This window comes from Rhodnius prolixus, unplaced genomic scaffold (genome assembly GCF_049639745.1).
Source record: "Rhodnius prolixus isolate KJV_2025 unplaced genomic scaffold, Rpr scaffold_10, whole genome shotgun sequence".
Taxonomy (NCBI): Eukaryota; Metazoa; Arthropoda; class Insecta; order Hemiptera; family Reduviidae; genus Rhodnius; species Rhodnius prolixus.
In genome coordinates this window covers 12,906,947-12,927,458 of record NW_027411615.1, presented here as the reverse complement: position 1 = coordinate 12,927,458, position 20,512 = coordinate 12,906,947, and the positions used below count along the sequence as shown (strand labels likewise).

Here is a 20,512-nt window from a genome sequence, read left to right as displayed (position 1 = left end):
GGGAAGTTTTTATTAAAAGAGCAATGTCATCGCCAGCATTTAGTAGTACAAAATGTTATCGTTCAAAACTATTTTCTGCATCATATTCCTGATTGGATCGTTAACCATTGCACCATGTACGGCTGTCTGCGATGGATTAAACCATAGTGCAACTTTCGGACACAGAATACAAGACGATCAGTAAGCAATTTAAAACTTATAGCCAAATTATTGAAAACAATTAAAAAGTAAATTAAAATTCTTTCTTAGATTTGCTGGAATTGCCTTAATTTCGGATTCTTACATTGTATTTTTATACCAAGAGTGTATTATACACATGTCGGCTAGCTTTGGATATAGAGATTTAGGTAAATAGAAAAAATACAAGTGTTTCTACAATTTCCTTTGGAACATTGTATTTTTAGGATGAGCGTATATTATACAAATTAGGTCGGTTGATTTTGTGTGTAGAGATTCAGAAAAATGGGAAAAAATCCACATCGAAATCAAATTCGCGCATTGTATGCTATCATATTGACCGCCTGCTCTCGTTCATCTCCAACAGAATTATAAGTGAAATATTAATCGCACAAGGCTGAAGATATTTTCCGTCGAATACGTAAGAAAAATTCCAATATGAGCATGGATTTCACAGCTGAAATCTACAACGAAGCGTTGATTGAAAATTTGTGCTTAGAAATCACGAACAAAATTCTCTATCAATCGGGAATGCCATCGCATAATCTATCTGCTGCTGCTTCGTTCGATGAAGAAGTGCGTCGTGAAACAAATTACACAACACGGGTGTTCTTTTGTCGTATGTGCAATCAAATACTAAAATCATAGAAATCAAGATATTTACAAAAAAAATCGTGACCTTTGACCCCTGATTTTCGGTAATGCGTACTCGAGATTCTACGAGACTTTTGAACCAACATAAAATGTCAAAACAAAGATTTATTAAAACTGTCCGGTAGGACAGTTGTATAAGGGTTGATCATCAAAAACTGCACGAAAAAGCGTAACGTTAAAAAACACCCAACTTTGACAATTTTTTTCTCTTTTTCTATAAAAGATAAAATTCCCAAATTTTCTTTAAAATAAAGGGCAAATCCTCCTTTATGACTGCAATTTTTTTGCAACAACCCAGATCTGATAGATTTTGAGAAAAAAGTTGCCGAAAATGTGCAAAAACGGCATTTTCAAAAATTGTTCTTGTTCTTGTTCTTCTTGTTCTTCTTCTTCTTCTTCTTCTTGTTGTTGTTGTTGTTGTTGTTACCTTTTTTGTAAACAACGTAGCGCCTAAACGCGTGAACCGATTTTCATGAATGAGGTATCATTCGAGTCGAAATGTTATGTAGATGTGCCTTTTGGGGGTCTGGAAGCTTTACATGGAATGGGAGAGGAGTTAGCCCCCTTTATGTAAGGCCCCCTCCAAAATTATTATCATTAATTACTCTGTAAATCTTAGCCCGATTTTGATAAAATTTGGTAGGATGACAGGGTTAGGGCTCCCCTACGTAACATTAAAGCGACGATCTGCTCTTACACTTGTTAAGGGGAAGTATAGCAATCGTTTCAAATTATCGAAACGTGAACCGATTTTCATGAATGAAGTGTCATTCGAATCGAAATTTTGTACAGATTTGCACTTTTAAAGTCTCGACGCTGTGCCTCATAAGGGGGGGAGTTTGCCCCACCAAAGTTAGGCTTTTTCTAAAACTATGTTTACCAATATTTCTATAACGTTTAGTCCGATTTTGATAAAATTTAGCAAGAAGAAGTGGTTAAAGCTCCTCTACGTGGCTGTGAAGTGCTATCATGCTCTTACACCTACTAAGAGGAAGTACTGCAATCGTTAAAATTATCAATGAGTGAACCCGATTTACATCAATGAATTGTCGTTCGATTCAAAATCTTTGCCTCTTCGCCTTTTAGGGAGAAGTACTATAATCGCAGTTTATTTTCCTTACTCCTCTTAAAGGGAAGTACTGAAATTGCAGTTTAATTTTGCTATTTACGTACAAATTACCTTCCTATTTTATTCAAAACGCTTTCTCAAAAAAATTGTTATTGAGGATGGTTTGGGGGACCGCAACTATAATCATTCTTTAAAAAGATCTGTCCAGTGGTAGTAACTCCGACTTAACACCTTTTCAGGTTATAATGATAAAATTAAAATTTATTATTCCCAATTTTAAAAAAATCTGTAAAGCAGATATGTAACTTTGCAAAACATACAAAAGAAAAATCTATCCAAAAGGTACAAAAATCTCTTTAACAAAAACTTACAGTTTAAAAAGTTAAGTATAAGGGTTGATTAAACGCCAAAAGGTACACAAATCAGCAAGTACCCAACATTTCATTAATATTTCATTGATATTATTTTAAGTAATTTTACTACATTAATTTTCATTAATATTTTTTTGAATTTATTAGATGTTTCACAGACCCTTATGCTGGCCAGTTCATTCATTTTCTTTTTCTTTTTTTTTTATGATTTAAGTCGCTTCAACATCTAAGGTTATTGGCGCCCGGAGCTTTTTTCAGTGCACTGCCGGCCTCCGGACAGTGTTCTCTCGTTACAGACAACACTGTCCATCACCTGGACAGTGAGCTGTAAGAAGCTCTTAGGAAGAGAAAATCTAAGGGTCTGCAGCTGGATTCGAACCCGGAACCTCCACGTGGGAATCCAATACGCTAACCGCATAGCTAATCCCTTCCCTTTGTTCATTCATAATATTTTATTTTTTTGTTATAATTATGATAAAATGTATATTATATATTCATAATTAAATAGGTACTTTATTTTAGCTTTATTCCAAATTATTCTTCTGATTTATCTTTATTATGCTCTTTATTCTGAGTAGTCACATGTATGTACGAGTATGTACATGCACGTTAAAGTAGAAAAAGACTAAGGTAGAGTCGGCTACTATTTAAATTTGAATCACGGATTTAAAACAATATTTCAGTCTAGAATTCGTCTTTCCGAAGTATTTGTGAGCACAAATAACGCGTAGGTAATATCAAGTAAATTATTCAACAATAATTATTCATTTCTCAATTGTAATTTAATTTAGTCCCTCTAATTTTACTTATAGTAAAATACTGGAATAATTATGTTAGCTGTCATAAAAATATGCATATCTTATTTATCTTATATTCCAAATATATAACACTGTGGGAAGAATACCTAGATTGAGAATGTAATTGAAGGAAACTATATTATTTGCGATAAAGCCAGATAATTATTACCTATTATTACAAACGTTTTTTTTTTTTTTTTTTTTTTTTTTTTTTTTTTTTTTTTTTTTGGCCTTTTGCGGTTAACAAATTAGCCATAATTACAAACGTTTGACTACTACATAAAGTAACAATTACTTTAATCGAAGAATGAACTTAAACCGACGATTTTTATTTAAGAAATAAAAATAAATAAATAAAATAAACAAAATCATTGATGAATGTTGGTGTGAGCATTTTTTTAAAAAAGTTTTTGAATTTTCTAGCCTCATATTTTTTTTAATTTTTTTTAATAAAGTGTTTCTCTTTAGATATTACAGTCAATCTAAGTTAAATGGTGTTCTACTTGAACAAATATATTGTAGATGAAAATGGCCAGCATAAGGGTCTGTGAAACATCTAATAAATTCAAAAAAATATTAATGAAAATTAATGTAGTAAAATTACTTAAAATAATATCAATGAAATATTAATGAAATGTTGGGTACTTGCTGATTTGTGTACCTTTTGGCGTTTAATCAACCCTTATACTTAACTTTTTAAACTGTAAGTTTTTGTTAAAGAGATACAAGTTTAAAGCTCATTATCCTTTTTTTACCTAATTTGACTTAGCTATATGTAATAAAGAAGAAGTAGGCATACATTATCGATGTAATTCTAATACAGATAACTCAAAAAACAAAAAAAAACAAAAAAAAAACGTTTTTAGCGCTAGACTATTTGTGAATGTTGTGCAAGTGAGATATTAAATATTTACTTTCGGTTTCTTATTAACGCGTCTTACATGGATAATAACACTTCAGGGCACCAAATGACAGACGCTTAGGTGATCCTTGGTCTGATGATTATTATAGCCAGTAGTGCATTACTCAGAAGCTCAGTTACCATATTTTACTTTACTGACCTTTGCCACAAAGTTTTATTGGTCTTAGAGTTATTAGTATCATGTCTGTATTTTTATCACCAATTTAGTTTCTCGTTATTATCAGGTGATTATCTCGGAGTAAACTTATCTGTACAGTCCCTTCTCACGTAGAACCAATCCAAAACTAAACACCTCAGCTTACTCCCAGAGATAAACCTCGTCTAATATTATATTAAGATTATCTTTGGTGATTGTTATACAGATATAAAGAAAAAAATAGATTTACTACAAAGGTATTCAAACAACAATTCACTGATTGTAAACACAACAAAGACTAAAATTCTCAAATTTCAGAAAGGAAGGCCAAAGAAAACATTAAAAATATTTTATAATGGCGTAGAATTGAGTCAGATTGCAGAATTTGATTATATGGGTGTTCTGTTCTCGAAGTAGGACCTCTTTATTGGGGCAGCGAAGCAGGCAATTTCAAAAGCTTGTATGGCGGTGGGCTCGGTTTTGAACATTTGTTTGAAATCTAGGCTCTCCTCCTGGGCCTCTAAGAAGAGATTCAATGAAGCTTTAATCTCTAGCGTGCTGCTCTATGGGGTACAAATATGGGGTCTCCGATACATAAATGAATTAGAAAAAGAATCACTATTGTTAAGCCGCGTACCGTCCTTTCTCGGCGGTACCGTTTGACAGTTCTCCATCTCGCCTTTTTCTATTTCTTTCTCTCTCTCCTTATTCCAATTGTCGTAGTACGCGTTATTTTTCGTTTATCTTTTCCTTTGGTGTCGCCGCCAATATCTTATTTTCCTGCTCTTTTGTGGTTTGTTTAGTTCTCAGTTCCCATGGTTTCAACCTTCCCCTTCTCTATCCTCTCTTACCCGTGGGGTTTTTCCGTCTGCTGTAGTTCAGTACGCCGCTAACTCTGTGCAAGTAAGTTTGTGTTCCTCAATTCTATACCGCTTCATAACGAGTCGACGTCTGGCCCTGCTCTGCATCAGATATAGTACGCGTCCGCTGGACCACCGCTTCAAGTACAGCTTTTCGTACTTCCGCAACGCTTCATCATCGGCTGCTTCCGGCCCTACGTCACTCGAGTCTGCCCGCTGGTGTACTTCTTACTGCATCTCAGCCTGCTACGAGTCACTTCCGTTGATATCTAGCACTTCGCTTCATCCGCATCTAGTGCATTGATTGTACTATTACCTCTTCCTTCATCCGCATCGGGTGCATTGATTGTACTATTACCTCTTCCTCATCCGCATCTAGTGCACTTGGTGCACTATTACCCTTCCCTCTTCCGCTTACATCACTTCCAATTCTAATACGCCTCTTTGGGCTTGAACCCCAATATTTCTTACGCTTCTAGGAGCTCAGCTACACATTACACACACACATCTTTACACACTTGTTTACCTAAGCTCCTTAATAGTTCCTATTCCATTCTACCGCTTAACTAGAGATCCTTCACCGCCTGGCGGATGCTGTGTGCGCTCGCTTCCGGTGCGCTAAAGGTAAGTGTTTTCTTGACCATTTTCATTACTAAATATTTTCTTTGTATTTATTTATCCCCCCCCCCCCGAGCACGTATCGATTTAAATTACGTTTACGTCATCTTCCCCTCTCCGCATCTGGGTGTAAGCCTAACGCGCTTACATTTTGGTCCTCCGGGCCGGATATACAGTCCACTATTTCCGCATCTTGAATTCTGCTTAATTAACTGCTTCTATAGCGCCAAAAATGGAAAAGGGTACCTTATCCTCTGATGCATTTGTGCGCTTAATTAGCGGAGCTAAATTGACTTTCAATCGCCATCTTGAGGCCTTCCTCCAGCGAAGCAAGGACTCTGAGCTGACCTCATGCTTCATCGCGTCACGGCGCGTTCTTATCGATGGTGACTTTGCCGTCTTCCAGAGGCGGGCTGAAAGATATCTCGTTGCCGACTTACTTCCTGATGGTCTCACTGACGAGATGTTGTTGGGCGAGATTCAGCGGGTGCGAGAGCTTTACCACCATCTTGCTGAAAAACTACAGGCAGCCTGCCCCGCCTCCTCTTCCCCCACTACACATTTCCCGGCCTATAGCCCTCCCCAGATTCTGGGTCCAAAAGGGGGAAGTGTTTTATCCTCCTTCGGATTTATCACCATGATCATTAAAACAAAGAATGCGTTAAATTACCATTTTGAGCTCTTTCTCGGACGAAGAAAGGGCGTTCCTTCGATCGCAACGCTTACCGAACTGGTCGACACCGACTTCGCCACCTTCCGGGAGCGAGTTGAGCCGTATCTGGAGGCGGACCGGCCTCCTGAGGGCCTCTCGGAATGGCATGTGATGGACGGGTTCCAGCAGGTGCAAAATTTATACCTCCAAATTAACGACATCTTTGCAAAAGCTAATTCCGCTTCCTTGGTCACTGCAAAGTCTTCCCCGCGTCGTAAAGCTACACCCACACCTCGTGAGGCCTCACATGTTTCCTCGTACATTGCGCGGCTGTCTGAGCCTATCAGCTCTCCTCCGCCGGCAGTCACCGCCTTAACCGCCTCTTCTTCGACCTGCCCAGCTGCATCTCCTCCCTCTACACCGCCACACGCGTCAGAGAGGGTTTCTTTCGCGTCGTCACAAACTTCTTCGCAATCGCTTTCATTCCTCGCTGCTGAGAAGCCGCACCCCACATCTCGTTCACCTCACGTTAGTGGGGTTGAGTACCCGTCTTCTCCGCCTTATATTACCGGAGTTAAATGCGATTCTCCTCCGCCTCATCTCATTGGGGCTGAGGGCGCTTCTCCTCCGTCTCATATCACTGGGACTGAGAAAGCTTCTTCTCCGCCTCACATCAGTGGGGCTGAGTGCTCTCCTCCGCCTCATATACCTGAGGTGGAGAACTTTGCTCCTTCGCCTCCTTTACTCCTCACCTCTGAGGAGCAGTCCTCTGCATCTCCTCCGCCTTATAGTAGCGGAGTTGAGTGCGCATCTCCTCTGCCCCATATCCGTGGGGCTGAATGTTCATCTCCTTCACGTCTTAACCGAGAGGGCGAACGTTTTTACCCTTCACCTTGCGTCTCTGAGGAACAGCGCCTATCTCTTTCTCCGCCTTATATCACTGAGGCTGAGGACGCTTCTCCTCCTCAATCAGCTATACTCTCTATCTCTGAGGAGCTGCCTCCTGCATCTCCTCTGCCTCACATCAGAGGGGGTGAGTGCTCTCCTCCGCCTCATATACCTGAGGTTGAGAACTCTGCTCCTCCGCCTCCTTCACTCCCCACCTCTGAGGGGCTGCCCCTCACATCTCCTCCGTTTCGTGTTAGCGGAGCTGAGTGCTCATCTCCTCCGCCTCATATCCCTGTGGTTGAGAACTTTACTCCTTCGCAATCACCTTTACTCCCCACCTCTGAGGAGCTGCCCCCTGCATCTCTTCCACCTCATGTTGGCGGAGCTGAGTGCTCATCTCCTCCGCGTAACATCAGTCAAGCTGAATGCCCTAATCCATGCCACACGGTTAACGCGGAACATGTCTCCGCTTCCGTGTTGACATCTAATGCAGTTTATCCTGCTAAAAAAGTAACAGAGGTTCATCATTCTCCTTCACTGCCTTGCTTAGCTCTGCAATTGAACCGCTCCTCTTGCTCTAAGGATCTGCTGCGCGTGGGTAGACCTTTCACCGCTGCATCTTCTCCCTACGCGTTTCGCTATTTTATAAGGATGCTCAAGGATCATCATCGCCCTCGGCTCATCCTTGATGCTACTCTTCATCGCCTGCTTCCCACAGGCGCATTAGCCGCCCATTCCTTCATCCGTCGCGATTACGGGACACGTGATGAACGGATGGTCCTCCTGCGCCGCCTGAGCAAATGCAATGGGTGCATCTTCGTTAAGCCTCGCCACATAATTCAAATTATGGGAGCAATGCCTTCTGAACGCATTATTGAAGCTGAACCTTTCGCAGGAACCGGGGTATCCGCCCGGTCCTGCATGATTTCTCGCGCACAATCGCGCGAGTCTTCGTTAATCTGGGACTACATTGTAGTCTTCATCTATTTCGCCACCACCGCAATGCAATGCCAAGTAAGGTTATTCACCTTCACCTACTGCGCTGCCATTCATCGTGTGGTTTCCAGGCGTGGGTATCTTTCCGCGATCTGTACCGATAACTGTACCAGGCTGGTTGTTGATTACACTGCACTTCGAACACTGAGCAGTTTCCTTAATAATCCGTATCAACAGCAAACTGTGAATCGCGCTGTCTCTACCGCTAAGATCGGCGGGCGGTCTACATCACCCGCTACTTTGTGCTTTAAGAGCCTATGGGTGGCATCCATCAACGCTAAGCTTCAATTAACACGCTCCCTCGGGGATCAACGCCTCATCTATGAGAATTCATCACTGACGGTGACCAAGAAAATGGCCATTGTGAAACCCCAGCCGCTAAGCGTCAATTCTTCGAATACAGCCGATCTAGAACCAGTGAAGCCTGGTCACTTCCCGGTGCGGCCTCCGCCACCTACTCCTCCGGAGCGAAGCCACTTTGCTTCAAATCCTCACCACCTCTGCCGGTGGAATCTTATTATTCGCATGCGGCCTGACTCCTGGAATCGGTGGCGCATCGATTATTTGCACACGCCTTCATCGCGATCCGAACGGACTCTTCCCGCCACCGATATCGACATTCGTCATGCAATCTCATCGTTAGCCAGGATAACCTTCTACATTGCTAATGCCCGCTTGGGCACCTTGCTGCCCTGCTTCCTGGTCGTGATTAGATCAGCCGCATCACCGACGTGTAAACCGCCTCTGGTATCCTCCGGCGACCCTTGGCGACGCTTCCCTGCTGCCCACGCAAGAATCACTGAAGCCGAGGCTTCAGGGCGGGCGGGATGTTAAGCCGCGTACCGTCCTTTCTCGGCGGTACCGTTTGACAGTTCTCCATCTCGCCTTTTTCTATTTCTTTCTCTCTCTCCTTATTCCAATTGTCGTAGTACGCGTTATTTTTCGTTTATCTTTTCCTTTGGTGTCGCCGCCAATATCTTATTTTCCTGCTCTTTTGTGGTTTGTTTAGTTCTCAGTTCCCATGGTTTCAACCTTCCCCTTCTCTATCCTCTCTTACCCGTGGGGTTTTTCCGTCTGCTGTAGTTCAGTACGCCGCTAACTCTGTGCAAGTAAGTTTGTGTTCCTCAATTCTATACCGCTTCATAACGAGTCGACGTCTGGCCCTGCTCTGCATCAGATATAGTACGCGTCCGCTGGACCACCGCTTCAAGTACAGCTTTTCGTACTTCCGCAACGCTTCATCATCGGCTGCTTCCGGCCCTACGTCACTCGAGTCTGCCCGCTGGTGTACTTCTTACTGCATCTCAGCCTGCTACGAGTCACTTCCGTTGATATCTAGCACTTCGCTTCATCCGCATCTAGTGCATTGATTGTACTATTACCTCTTCCTTCATCCGCATCGGGTGCATTGATTGTACTATTACCTCTTCCTCATCCGCATCTAGTGCACTTGGTGCACTATTACCCTTCCCTCTTCCGCTTACATCACTTCCAATTCTAATACGCCTCTTTGGGCTTGAACCCCAATATTTCTTACGCTTCTAGGAGCTCAGCTACACATTACACACACACATCTTTACACACTTGTTTACCTAAGCTCCTTAATAGTTCCTATTCCATTCTACCGCTTAACTAGAGATCCTTCACCGCCTGGCGGATGCTGTGTGCGCTCGCTTCCGGTGCGCTAAAGGTAAGTGTTTTCTTGACCATTTTCATTACTAAATATTTTCTTTGTATTTATTTATCCCCCCCCCCCGAGCACGTATCGATTTAAATTACGTTTACGTCATCTTCCCCTCTCCGCATCTGGGTGTAAGCCTAACGCGCTTACAACTATATTTGTACAAACGGCATTTTCAAAGTACCCCGAATTATATGATACGTTCGGAAACAGGACAACTGAATATAAGCTACAGATTCTTAAAGTTAAGCCAAAATTGGTTGTTGAATATTTTGGAAATGAGTGATCAAAGATTACCAAGAATATGTTACTGGAAGTTGTTGAGTATTTCGTTGTTTAATTCGGACTCGCGGTTTAACTGGACAGCCCAGTTAAAAGATCTCCTGCAACCAATTAACAGATCCGACATAGTATATACTGAAGATGCCTTTAATTTAAAAAAGAAAATTCCAGAAGTTTAAAAAGTTGTACCAAGAGTATTTAATTAATTCAGATAATACAAGAATTCAACAATCTAGATATAACAGCCACTATGTAAATGTTTTAAACCCCTCAATTGAAACACAGTCGTATCTAACATATAAAATGCCGTTTAATTACAGTAAATTATTATACCAACTTAGTGGAAAATACTCAATAAAGTTAACTCATGATACATTAGATCCTCAGTTGGATTGTGGGTTATGTCGGTTACAAAAGAAAGAGGACCTGGTACATATTCTTGTTGAATGCCCATTTTACAAACCTATTAGAGAGTATTACTATTCTGATAATGTATGGGAGATATTGAAAAATTGTAGAATCCAGACATCGTCAATTCGGCTCATGTTCTGTATAAATATGTAACACACATTTTGAAATTAAGGTATTTTCTCTCAATATAAGTATGAATGGTTTTATATAAACTTATATATAACTTAGGTTTGCAGAAGGTAATTCATTTATTTAATCTGTATTTGTAATTATTAACTTTTGGTTTGTTTATAATTGTCTGCGATTAATCTGTACCTTAACATCACCATGCTCCTTTGTATGGGGTCTACCCCTATAACAAATAAATAAATTGAATTGGATTGAACATTAAGTTTGAAGTCCACTAATTTCGAATTTCCATAAATTTTGTTTCTCCTTAGTGTATGATCTATGCCCCTTTTCTTCCATACCTTATTCTGTCTAATTTCCTTCTACATCGAAGAAATACTTCAAGGTACATTCTATGTTATCATATACCGGTCTATTAATATTATACAATGCTGACGATTTACTAACTTTAAGAATAAAACGTCGCCTTTGGTGAGTCATTTCATCTTAAGAAGTTAACGATCTCTATCTTCTGGTTGAACAACAATGAAAAAGTGACCGTCATTTCGCAATTTGCAATATTACTTCTTAATTGCAATGTCATATTATAACTGTTAATTAGTTAGGACACCAAGTAGCAACCCTGCTTGAATTTTTTTGAAGTGCTTTGATAGCAATACTCTTCAAAGTTAATTCTAATCTCTAGAAATAGAATGTACAATAAATCTGTGACCTGAAAGGGTTTGTTTATTAAGTTTTTTTTTTTTTATCATTTATCAAATATTAATTTTCACAAAAATTTTTGCAGAATAGTGTTCCAAGAGCAGGTAGTAGCAAGTTGGAAATTCTTATGGTGTACTTCAAGAGAAGTAAAGTATCCTTTGAGAGGACAAGACCAACTGGAAATCACATATATAGAGATCATCGATAATTATAGTAATGGCTACGGTGGATGTCCTTACATTGTAGAAGGCGGCGTAGGCAACAATTTTGTAAAAATATATATTAAATCGCAATTTAACCGAGGATTTGATTTTGAAATTAACATTTATGGCGTACAACCTCAAAAAAAAGGAGAAAAATTAATTTAAACGTGAAAATTACATGAAGAAAATTGTCAGGTTATCGACAGTGTTTATTGGCGCAATAGAGTAGGAAAAGCAAATTAAATATTAATGGTATCTTCATAATGATATGCAGTTCAGAAATTTATATCTACAAAACATATCTTGTTTTTGTACCAAATTGTTTTTATTGTTTATGAGACATAATTTTTGCTCAGTTCTTCTTCTAGCTCGCAATTGTTTTTTTTGGTAATGTAGAAATCAGTTTTATGTAGAAATTCCACAGATCTTAATAAAATCCTTTTCATTTTAAGGGTGAATGCGGCGATGTAATCTGACAGAGAAATACTATTTTATGCATATCTTAGAACATAGAATTTTTGTTATTGAATAAATTTAAACCACTTACGAGTTTTCTTTGTATTCAGATAAGCTTATCATTTTTAGCATGATCCTAGGAGACTTTATAGACTGAACCATAGCTCAGAACGGAGACAGGTTGCTGCCAGACATGTATGTACATTCAAATATATTTTTTCAAAAATCAGGAACAATTATCTCTGATATGCTTAATGTAATTTACATGAATTAATCTAGTGTACCCAAAAAATAAAGAAAATCATAGTACCATTTTTTTAAATGTAACTTCCACGACTTTTTCTTATTAAAATTCTCAAGGCTCTGACATAAAGACTTCTTCATTAACACTGAATTCAACATAATTTATAATAATTTTTTCTTTTCTCGCAATATTTATTTATAATTTGTTAAGCCTTTTGCCCCTACAAATGGGTTCAGTGCAGTTTGTTACAAAATAATTCAAAAATAATAAGAGACACACTTTACAATAAACAAAATAATAAAAATTTTAACAAACTAATAATACACTTCTTAAAGAATTGAATAAAATTAAACATATGAACATACCTAAGTCTAAAATAAATAAATAAATGTAATTTTACAAAAGTTGTAAATTAAGTAAACATTTTTTATATATATTCCTAAAAATTTTTTGTATTATAATGACATTAACTCCCTTTTTATTATTATTATTTTTTTTTTTTATGATTTAAGGCGCGTCAACATCTAAGGTTATTGGCGCCCGGAGCTTTCATCAGTGCACTGCCAGCCTCCGGACAGTGTTCTCTCGTTACAGACAACACTGTCCATCACCGGACAGTGAGCTGTAAGAAGCTCCTAGGAAGAGAAAATCAGCAGCTGGATTCGAACCCGAGACCTCCGCGTGGGAGTCCAGTACGCTAACCGCGTAGCTAATCCCTTCCCTTATTATTATTAATTATTAAGTATAAATAATAGTATATATCTAAAAGTGTATGTATGTAAATATTTTCTTTATTAATTACTCTACTTATTCTCAATGTTTCCCCCTAACATTTTATTTTATTAGTTAAATAAGATCATGCTTTATCACTATTCATTTATAATCAATGAACTGACTTTGAACATATTTATTAAATATAAAAATACATGGTTTAATTGCTGCAAATCTTTAATACATAATTATAGATTCCAAATAACTGCCATATTTCTGTAAGTAGAGCGAACTTAAATCCTTATATACAGGACAGTTCAGTACCATATGTTCAACAGTCTCAAATTCGTTTTTCAGTTACTCAAGGCACATAAATCTGTACACTTAACAGAGTTATTAAAATAGCATCTTTTCACGCAATAATCCAATAGGACAGTTTTTAACCCAGTATTACAATAAGTTTTGGCTTAGCAGCCCGCGTCGCCATCTATTAGCTTCTGTGCAGCTTTACAATAAATGTTAGATGGTTGATGAGTTTAGATTTATTGTATATTTAGTGATAAACTTCATTTTGTGACCTTCCTTCTATATAGCGTGTATACAAATGGTCAGGGTTTGAATTATTATGCTAATCGATGATGGCACGATGCTTAAACAAGACATTTTTAAGTAGTCAGAGCAACAAATTAAGGCAAAGAATTCTGTGATTGAAAATATAAGCAGCGCTAAAAAAATATATGATTTTAAAATTACAAAACTGGTTTTATTTAATTATTATTTGATGATAAAGAAAAGCTTGAAAAAAGTATTATCTAAATAACAACAATCTCTCAGTGCCACAGAATGCAACCATATAGAACAACTTTCTTGACCATGCTGCTGGTAAGAGTTTCGATTGTAGAGCTTACTTCAGCTTTAACATGTCATGGATTAGATCATAGTGCCTTTTATGGAGAAAAACACTTAGGAGACCGGTAAGCAATGTACTAAAAAAAGCAAACAAAAATTTGTTAAATTTGTACTATTAGAACTATTTGCCCTCATAGTGTGCTTTTTTTTTTGTCGTTCTAAGAATTGCAGAATTTCCAAACTTTCTGTTACTCGATCACGAAATAACAATCTGTAAAAGATTAAATTAAAAGTTATTACTTTCAAATACAAATAATTTTAGCCAAAGACATTCAAATTTCTTTCAAACCCCTCAGTGAGTTAAGATATTTGTACACTTTGCTTTGTCCAACCACAGGATAACATTCACCACTGAGATCTCGACATTGTCATTGTGAAATATAATTTATTATTAGTGCCAATTTTTAAATATTATAGAACGCATCGGATGGCTTCGTACCTGGTTTAAATTCGAAGGCATCTAGTACACTTGAGCAACTCTTGAGTGCAGCACCATACAAACAGACTCTCTAACGAAAACAAGACAGTTTCTAAGTTTGCAAAGATTTCATAGATAATATATGTGGTTGAGCACACGTTTTCAAAACTTATGGGGTCATATTCCCCCACGACTGTACATTAATGTACTATGTTTACTGTTGAGGAGTATATTAGTATGTTAGCATCGACATATTCCTATCTTTTAAAGCAGAGATATATTTTATCTAATAAAAATCTATTGTATATAAAGTAGAGGTATCTGTGTTTCAAAATTGCATTGATAATTCAATAATAAATAGAAAAACATTTATTTAATAAAAATTACACGCGTTTTAGAACTATTTGCAGTTATTGTATCTTTTGAAGTAGCAACATACGATGATAGATGTGTGGGATGAGCAGCGCCCTCGTCAACGGTACTGGTATTGTTATGCTGCTGTGTGTCTGACGGAGAAAGATATTACTATTCTGGGGAAATCCTTATCGATTGATGATGTGTACCCTCACACTGCTGAGATTGAAGAGAGCTTCTTTCAACGGAACCATGAGTCAGACTTTCATTATCGTGATCTTGCTCAAGTAGTTGGGAAAGTTGACGCAGGTGACTTTGGAGTGAGTTCGTTGGTTGTATGAAGTTGAAAGTTTGCTGGTTGTATTATGGTGAGAGTTTGGTTATTGTGAAAGTAGAGAGTCTGCTAGATTTGCATATTTTCTTTTAAGATCAAGGGGGGTCAGAAGCAAATATTGGAAATTAGTCATAAGCTATAATTCATGTGTGATTCCGATCATTACAATCCGTGAGCAGAGTAGTTTAGGATGTCAAGAATGCCTTTTTGGTAAAAACGGATCTAAGAGTAATTTTTAGTCTATTTTCGGATGCTGCAATGAAAATATTAGAGTGTGGTACGGATCTGACGAACAAAATTCTCCAATTTTAAATATAGTTCTCAGCAGCGTTCAGAAATTATAAAAACCTTCTACTCCAGGGATTATCAGAACGGTGAAAAACTTCAAAACTCAAAACTTCAAAAATACCAGTAAGTTAAGAGAACGGTGCTTAACTGTATAGGGAAGGAAATGGCGATCTTCATGGTTACCACTCATTATCCACTCAGTTGTCCGTCCGCAAGGTTATTGGGAAGCTGCTCGACATTACGACAATAAACATTTCCATCAGGCTTCATGAATGGGCTATTTGGGTTTGACGTTAACAGAAGATTCATGTATGCAATATTAAATGGTTCTATAAGATTTCAAGATTGTAATAAAAAAGAACATGATTGGGTCTTCCTTAACGTTACATGTACATTCGATAATGTAGTTCGAGATTATCCTGCAAGTATTATGTTGTTTGGGTGTGTGACAAGATTTGAGAAAGTGACTGATTGCGCATCAAACAATAAAAACAAAATTAGAATTAGGTTCTGCCAGCAACAAACAGGAACTCAGAGATTCGAGAAACACCTTTATCTCCTATTTTATACTATGTGGCCATCCACCGTGTATGCTTTGGGTTTTCCCCATTTTTCAAGAAATAAGTTTTAGCGAAGAGTTTGGAAACAGAGAATTCAAGGTTTATGGATGATGGTTTGGTTTGGGAGAACCTGACAGTTCATTGGCTCTATGGGCATAGACCTTAAGTCACCTGACGATCCAGGAAAAGTGCTAGATTTTATGCAATTGTCAAAACTGCTGGTTCTGGCGTTATCAACTCTCTCTCTGCAATTTTTTTTTTTAAGTAGGCTGTAAGTGTGCACGTATTTATTTATTTATGTACTTCATGTATATATACATTGCAAATATTAGGTATATTAAGTTTTCGTTAAATGTTCTGTTTAAAGGAAGCTAGGTATTTTCTTTTTACTGTTAACCATAAATTTTAACTATGAAATCGAATCCTCGCATAAATTGTGATAGAAAATAAATAGCTACATGGTCGTAGCCTACACCACCATCTATTATAGCAAAACAACCACCGTTTCCATCTGTGTATAGATCAAGAACCTCAATTGCTGTAATTTTCTTTTTATTTTTTCTGTTCACAGGGTATTCAAGAAATTCTTCAATAAATCCTAATAATGACCACTTGTGTGTCATTCGAGTCGAATACAACAATCTGAAAAAAAAAAAATTAAAAAATCGTTAGTGAAAAAGGGTATTATCCAGTAACTTATTCATAACTACAACTGAATATTCTTTAATAATGTTTGATAAAAGGACCTGGCTAACTTGGTGATTCTAGGTACATTCCATTGTAGAAGTATACTGATCCTACAAACTAGATTTATCTGCAAAGGCATTTTTCAATTCTTCTACGGAACATTACTACATATTTACAAAAGCACCTGTACAATATACTTGTTTTTTTTGTGTGCATTCCGTTAACAATATAACAGAAGATAAATTTAATATCAAATTCCTATACTTAACGTTTAAAGCCGAACTAATTTATAATTATGTTTCCCAAATTCTTAAAATGTGATTTACTTAAAAGAAATGGCACTACTATATGTAATAATAAATACGTCATTATTATTCATTGTTATTTTTATCGAGTGCATAGTTAATGCTACTGATCTAGCTAAAACATATTGTTTAATAATATTAATAACGATCTATTTTGGAAGGAATTAGCTCAGTGTTAGCGTATACTGGATATAAAAGCAGAGATCCCGAGTTCGAATCTAGGTGCTTGCTCCTAGATTTTCTCTGCGTTGTTCACTGTCCTGTGCTGCACAGTGGTGCTGTAACTAGAGGAGGCCGGCTGTGCACTGATAAATAACGATCTATCAAGTTTTATGAAGGTATATAAGATTATTTTTAATGATTCCAAGTGTTTATGTAAATTCTTAGAAGTTCCGTAATTATTATCAAAGTTTTGTATTTTACTCACATTATTCGTGAGATTGATTCAAAAAAATTATCCGCATACTTTTGTAAATACCATAAAAGGAAAAAATAATAATGTGATATCATTTTTTTAAAGGAACGTAAAATAATATAATTCCCGGAGTGATTGATTATTTTTACAGAAAAATAAGTATCCGTAAGGAATCCAGCCCAATAATACAAGCGAGGGAAGGGATTAGCTATGCGGTTAGCGTATTGGGTTCCCGCGTGGAGGTCCCGAGTTCGAATCCAGATGCTGACCCTTAGATTTTCTCTTCCTAGGAGCTTCTCACAGCAATTTGAAGTTATTGTTGTATAAAATAGATTAATAATCTCTTATACATACATTCGCTCTGAACACTTATACAATGATTCTTCTATAGAATTAAGGGCAATATTCGAACCAAATAATTCCTAATAAGGAAAATAGTATATACAGGGTGTTCAGCATAAGACTACGGTAACTTCGGGAGGCGATTCTAGGCATCATTTGCAACAAAAAATTCCATATAAACTATGGCTCGATTCGGCTCCGTTTTGTAGATATTTTTAATTTTATGTTTTTTCAAGGTATTACTACTTTTTACCAAACATTTGTCTATATTTCTCAAACTATTATAGCTGTAGCAATTTCAATAAGCACATTAGAAAGAAGGTGAAATTTCCTTTTAAATAAGCTAATTTATATTTCAAAATAATAATATTAAGTATTTCACTTTGTGGTCCAAACATAAGAAATAGCAAGTTTATAATTTTTTCCAAAAACTTTGACTTCATTTTTCTCAAAAACATTTTATATGAAAAAACCGTGCACTATTCAGGAAAAACATCTACATACGACCACCTTTCGAACGGTTACAATAATTGGGGTTATGTTAAAAATTGATGCAGAAATTTGTGATTAACTGCAAAAAAGTAGGCCTCAAAACAGCGTCGGCATCATGAAAGGAATTCACCTACCATAAGAATATAACTGATCAGAATCATAAAATCCAGTACGACTTTTTGCAAACGTGTAATTTAATAATTAATTTATTTAAGAACTATATTCAAAAATATATAATTTACATTATAAGCATTTATTATAAGCAAAATAATAAAATAATATAAAAAGAAGAACTTGGTGTATGATGTTTAGCTAGCTTCTCCACTATTCCCATATGTTGGCATAATGATAGCAAAACGGAACTAAATATCTAATGAAACTGTAGACTTTAAACTGGCTTTTCTTCTTGTTGCATTTATTTATTTTTATAAGTCGTATTAGGATAAAACATTTTTTAACTCGGGGATTAGAACGATAAGTAAGTTCTTGATTACTTATAAGCTCTCCACAACCGCCTAGTTCCAAAAGTTTGTTGAGTAGTTCAAAAAAATCTGTTTTATTCAATTTATTTAGCATATTTGTAAATTAACTAAAGAATAGCACACAGTCCTAAACTCGTTAAACGAAAATCCTTTCTTTTGGAATAGGTACCTAACGCTCATTTTACATCTTACACCAATTTCTTCTTTTTATATTATTTTATTATTTATAATGTAAATTATATATTTTTGAATATAGTTCTTAAATAAATTAATTATTAAATTACACGTTTGCAAAAAGTCGTACTGGATTTTATGATTCTGATCAGTTATATTCTTATGGTAGGTGAATTCCTTTCATGATGCCGACGCTGTTTTGAGGCCTACTTTTTTGCAGTTAATCACAAATTTCTGCATCAATTTTTAACATAACCCCAATTATTGTATACCGTTCGAAAGGTGATCGTATGTAGATGTTTTTCCTGAATAGTGCACGGTTTTTTCATATAAAATGTTTTTGAGAAAAATGAAGTCAAAGTTTTTGGAAAAAATTACAAACTTGCTATTTCTTATGTTTGGGCCACAAAGTGAAATACTTAATATTATTATTTTGAAATATAAATTAGCTTATTTAAAAGGAAATTTGACCTTCTTTCTAATGAGCTAATTGAAATTGCTGCAGCTATAATATGTTTGAGAGATATAGACAAATGTTTGCTAAAAAGTAGTAGTACCTTGAAAAAACATAAAATTAAAAATATCTACAAAACGGAGCCGAATCGAGCCATAGTTTATATGGAATTTTTTGTTGCAAATGATGCCTAGAATCGCCTCCCGAAGTTACCGTAGTCTTATGCTGAACACCCTGTATAGATGATTACCAAGTCTAAAGCAATGAGTTATTAGAAATTTACATCGGTTAGTTAGTGGAAAGAGATGTCTGAGTGGTTCGTAGATTTATCTTAATTCCCATTTATTGTGTGACAATGGTAGCCTCGAGTCGAATTTAAGTGTGACTAAAAATAGTTAACACATTATTGCTTTTAGGAACTAGTCTTTTCTTTTTACTGGCCAGCATTTTACTCAAACTAACCGATGGACATTTCTAAAACCTCATTGTTTTAGACTTTTGTAATCATTTATGTGTAGTTTTTCCTTATTTGAATATTGCCACTAATTCTATCGAAGAATGGTTGTATATTATTAATAATATTAGTGAGTTCATCCAACATAATATGTTAGTTATCATTCTTTACTATTCGGTTCTTATAATGGCAAAAATCCAACATCTTATAACAGTTAAAATCACTATTAGTTGAACGATTTCTTTTTCTAATTCGCACTTTATTAACGTATTGCTTACTTGTCATGTGGGGCTCTTTTTCCGAGGTAGGAAGGATACATAGTTTCTTTACATATACGAGCCGACGTGAGAACAATAGTCGACACTCCTACCACGAGTATGGTGAACCATATAGATCTGTACGGATGCATTCTATAAAACAGACTGACTGCGTTTTATTAGGTGCCACATTTTAAATTAAATTTTCCCCACTTCTTATCACGCTTTTCTTGGTCATCATAAAAATAATTAAATAGAACTAATCAGTTTAAAATACCAATAAATATCATAGAATGTTTAGCATAAAGATAGCTTAATTTGAGGCCTCTGTACTGCTTCACGATATCTTGATAAGCATCGTGTCATCATAAATTGGCATAATAATTCAAAACCTAGCCATTTATATGCGCTATTCAACGAAAGTCACGAAATAAAGCTGTTCAAGAATAATTAGATGATAAATCAACAACCTTCTGGTTACATATTGTAAGGCAGCACAGAAGTTTGGAACTACAGTCACGAGCTGCAATGGTAAAATGTTACATGATACTGGATTCGAACCCGGTAACGAGGGGAAAAAAATTATAGGAAACTGAGCTAAATTGGGAGTTTACTGATAAGTTGTGGG

At 36.5% G+C, this 20,512-nt stretch overlaps 2 protein-coding genes across 4 annotated transcripts; one reads left to right on the top strand and one right to left on the bottom strand.

Annotated features, from left to right (window-relative positions):
- The first annotated feature begins 26 nt into the window (after positions 1-26).
- Positions 27-14,273, top strand: LOC141457313 (probable salivary secreted peptide). 3 transcript variants are annotated; one of them, XM_074134080.1, is made up of 4 exons: positions 27-180; positions 11,431-11,599; positions 12,134-12,199; positions 12,761-14,273. In XM_074134080.1, the coding sequence occupies exons 1-4, from the start codon at positions 53-55 to the stop codon at positions 12,947-12,949; spliced, it is 552 nt and encodes a 183-aa protein (XP_073990181.1). In that variant the 5' UTR covers positions 27-52; the 3' UTR covers positions 12,950-14,273. The 3 variants fall into 3 exon arrangements, 2 of the variants coding, with proteins under 2 accessions (XP_073990181.1, XP_073990182.1); XR_012460308.1 differs by having other exon boundaries at positions 11,431-12,199; positions 12,761-14,244; XM_074134081.1 differs by lacking the exon at positions 12,761-14,273 and having other exon boundaries at positions 11,431-12,641.
- LOC141457317 (probable salivary secreted peptide) lies at positions 11,852-20,057 on the bottom strand. The gene is made up of 3 exons (XM_074134088.1): positions 19,906-20,057; positions 14,308-16,464; positions 11,852-14,079 (listed from the first exon to the last, which is right to left on the bottom strand). Exons 1-2 carry the CDS (start codon positions 20,034-20,036, stop codon positions 16,215-16,217), a joined length of 381 nt encoding a protein of 126 aa, XP_073990189.1. The 5' UTR covers positions 20,037-20,057; the 3' UTR covers positions 11,852-14,079; positions 14,308-16,214.
- Positions 20,058-20,512: the final 455 nt, after the last annotated feature.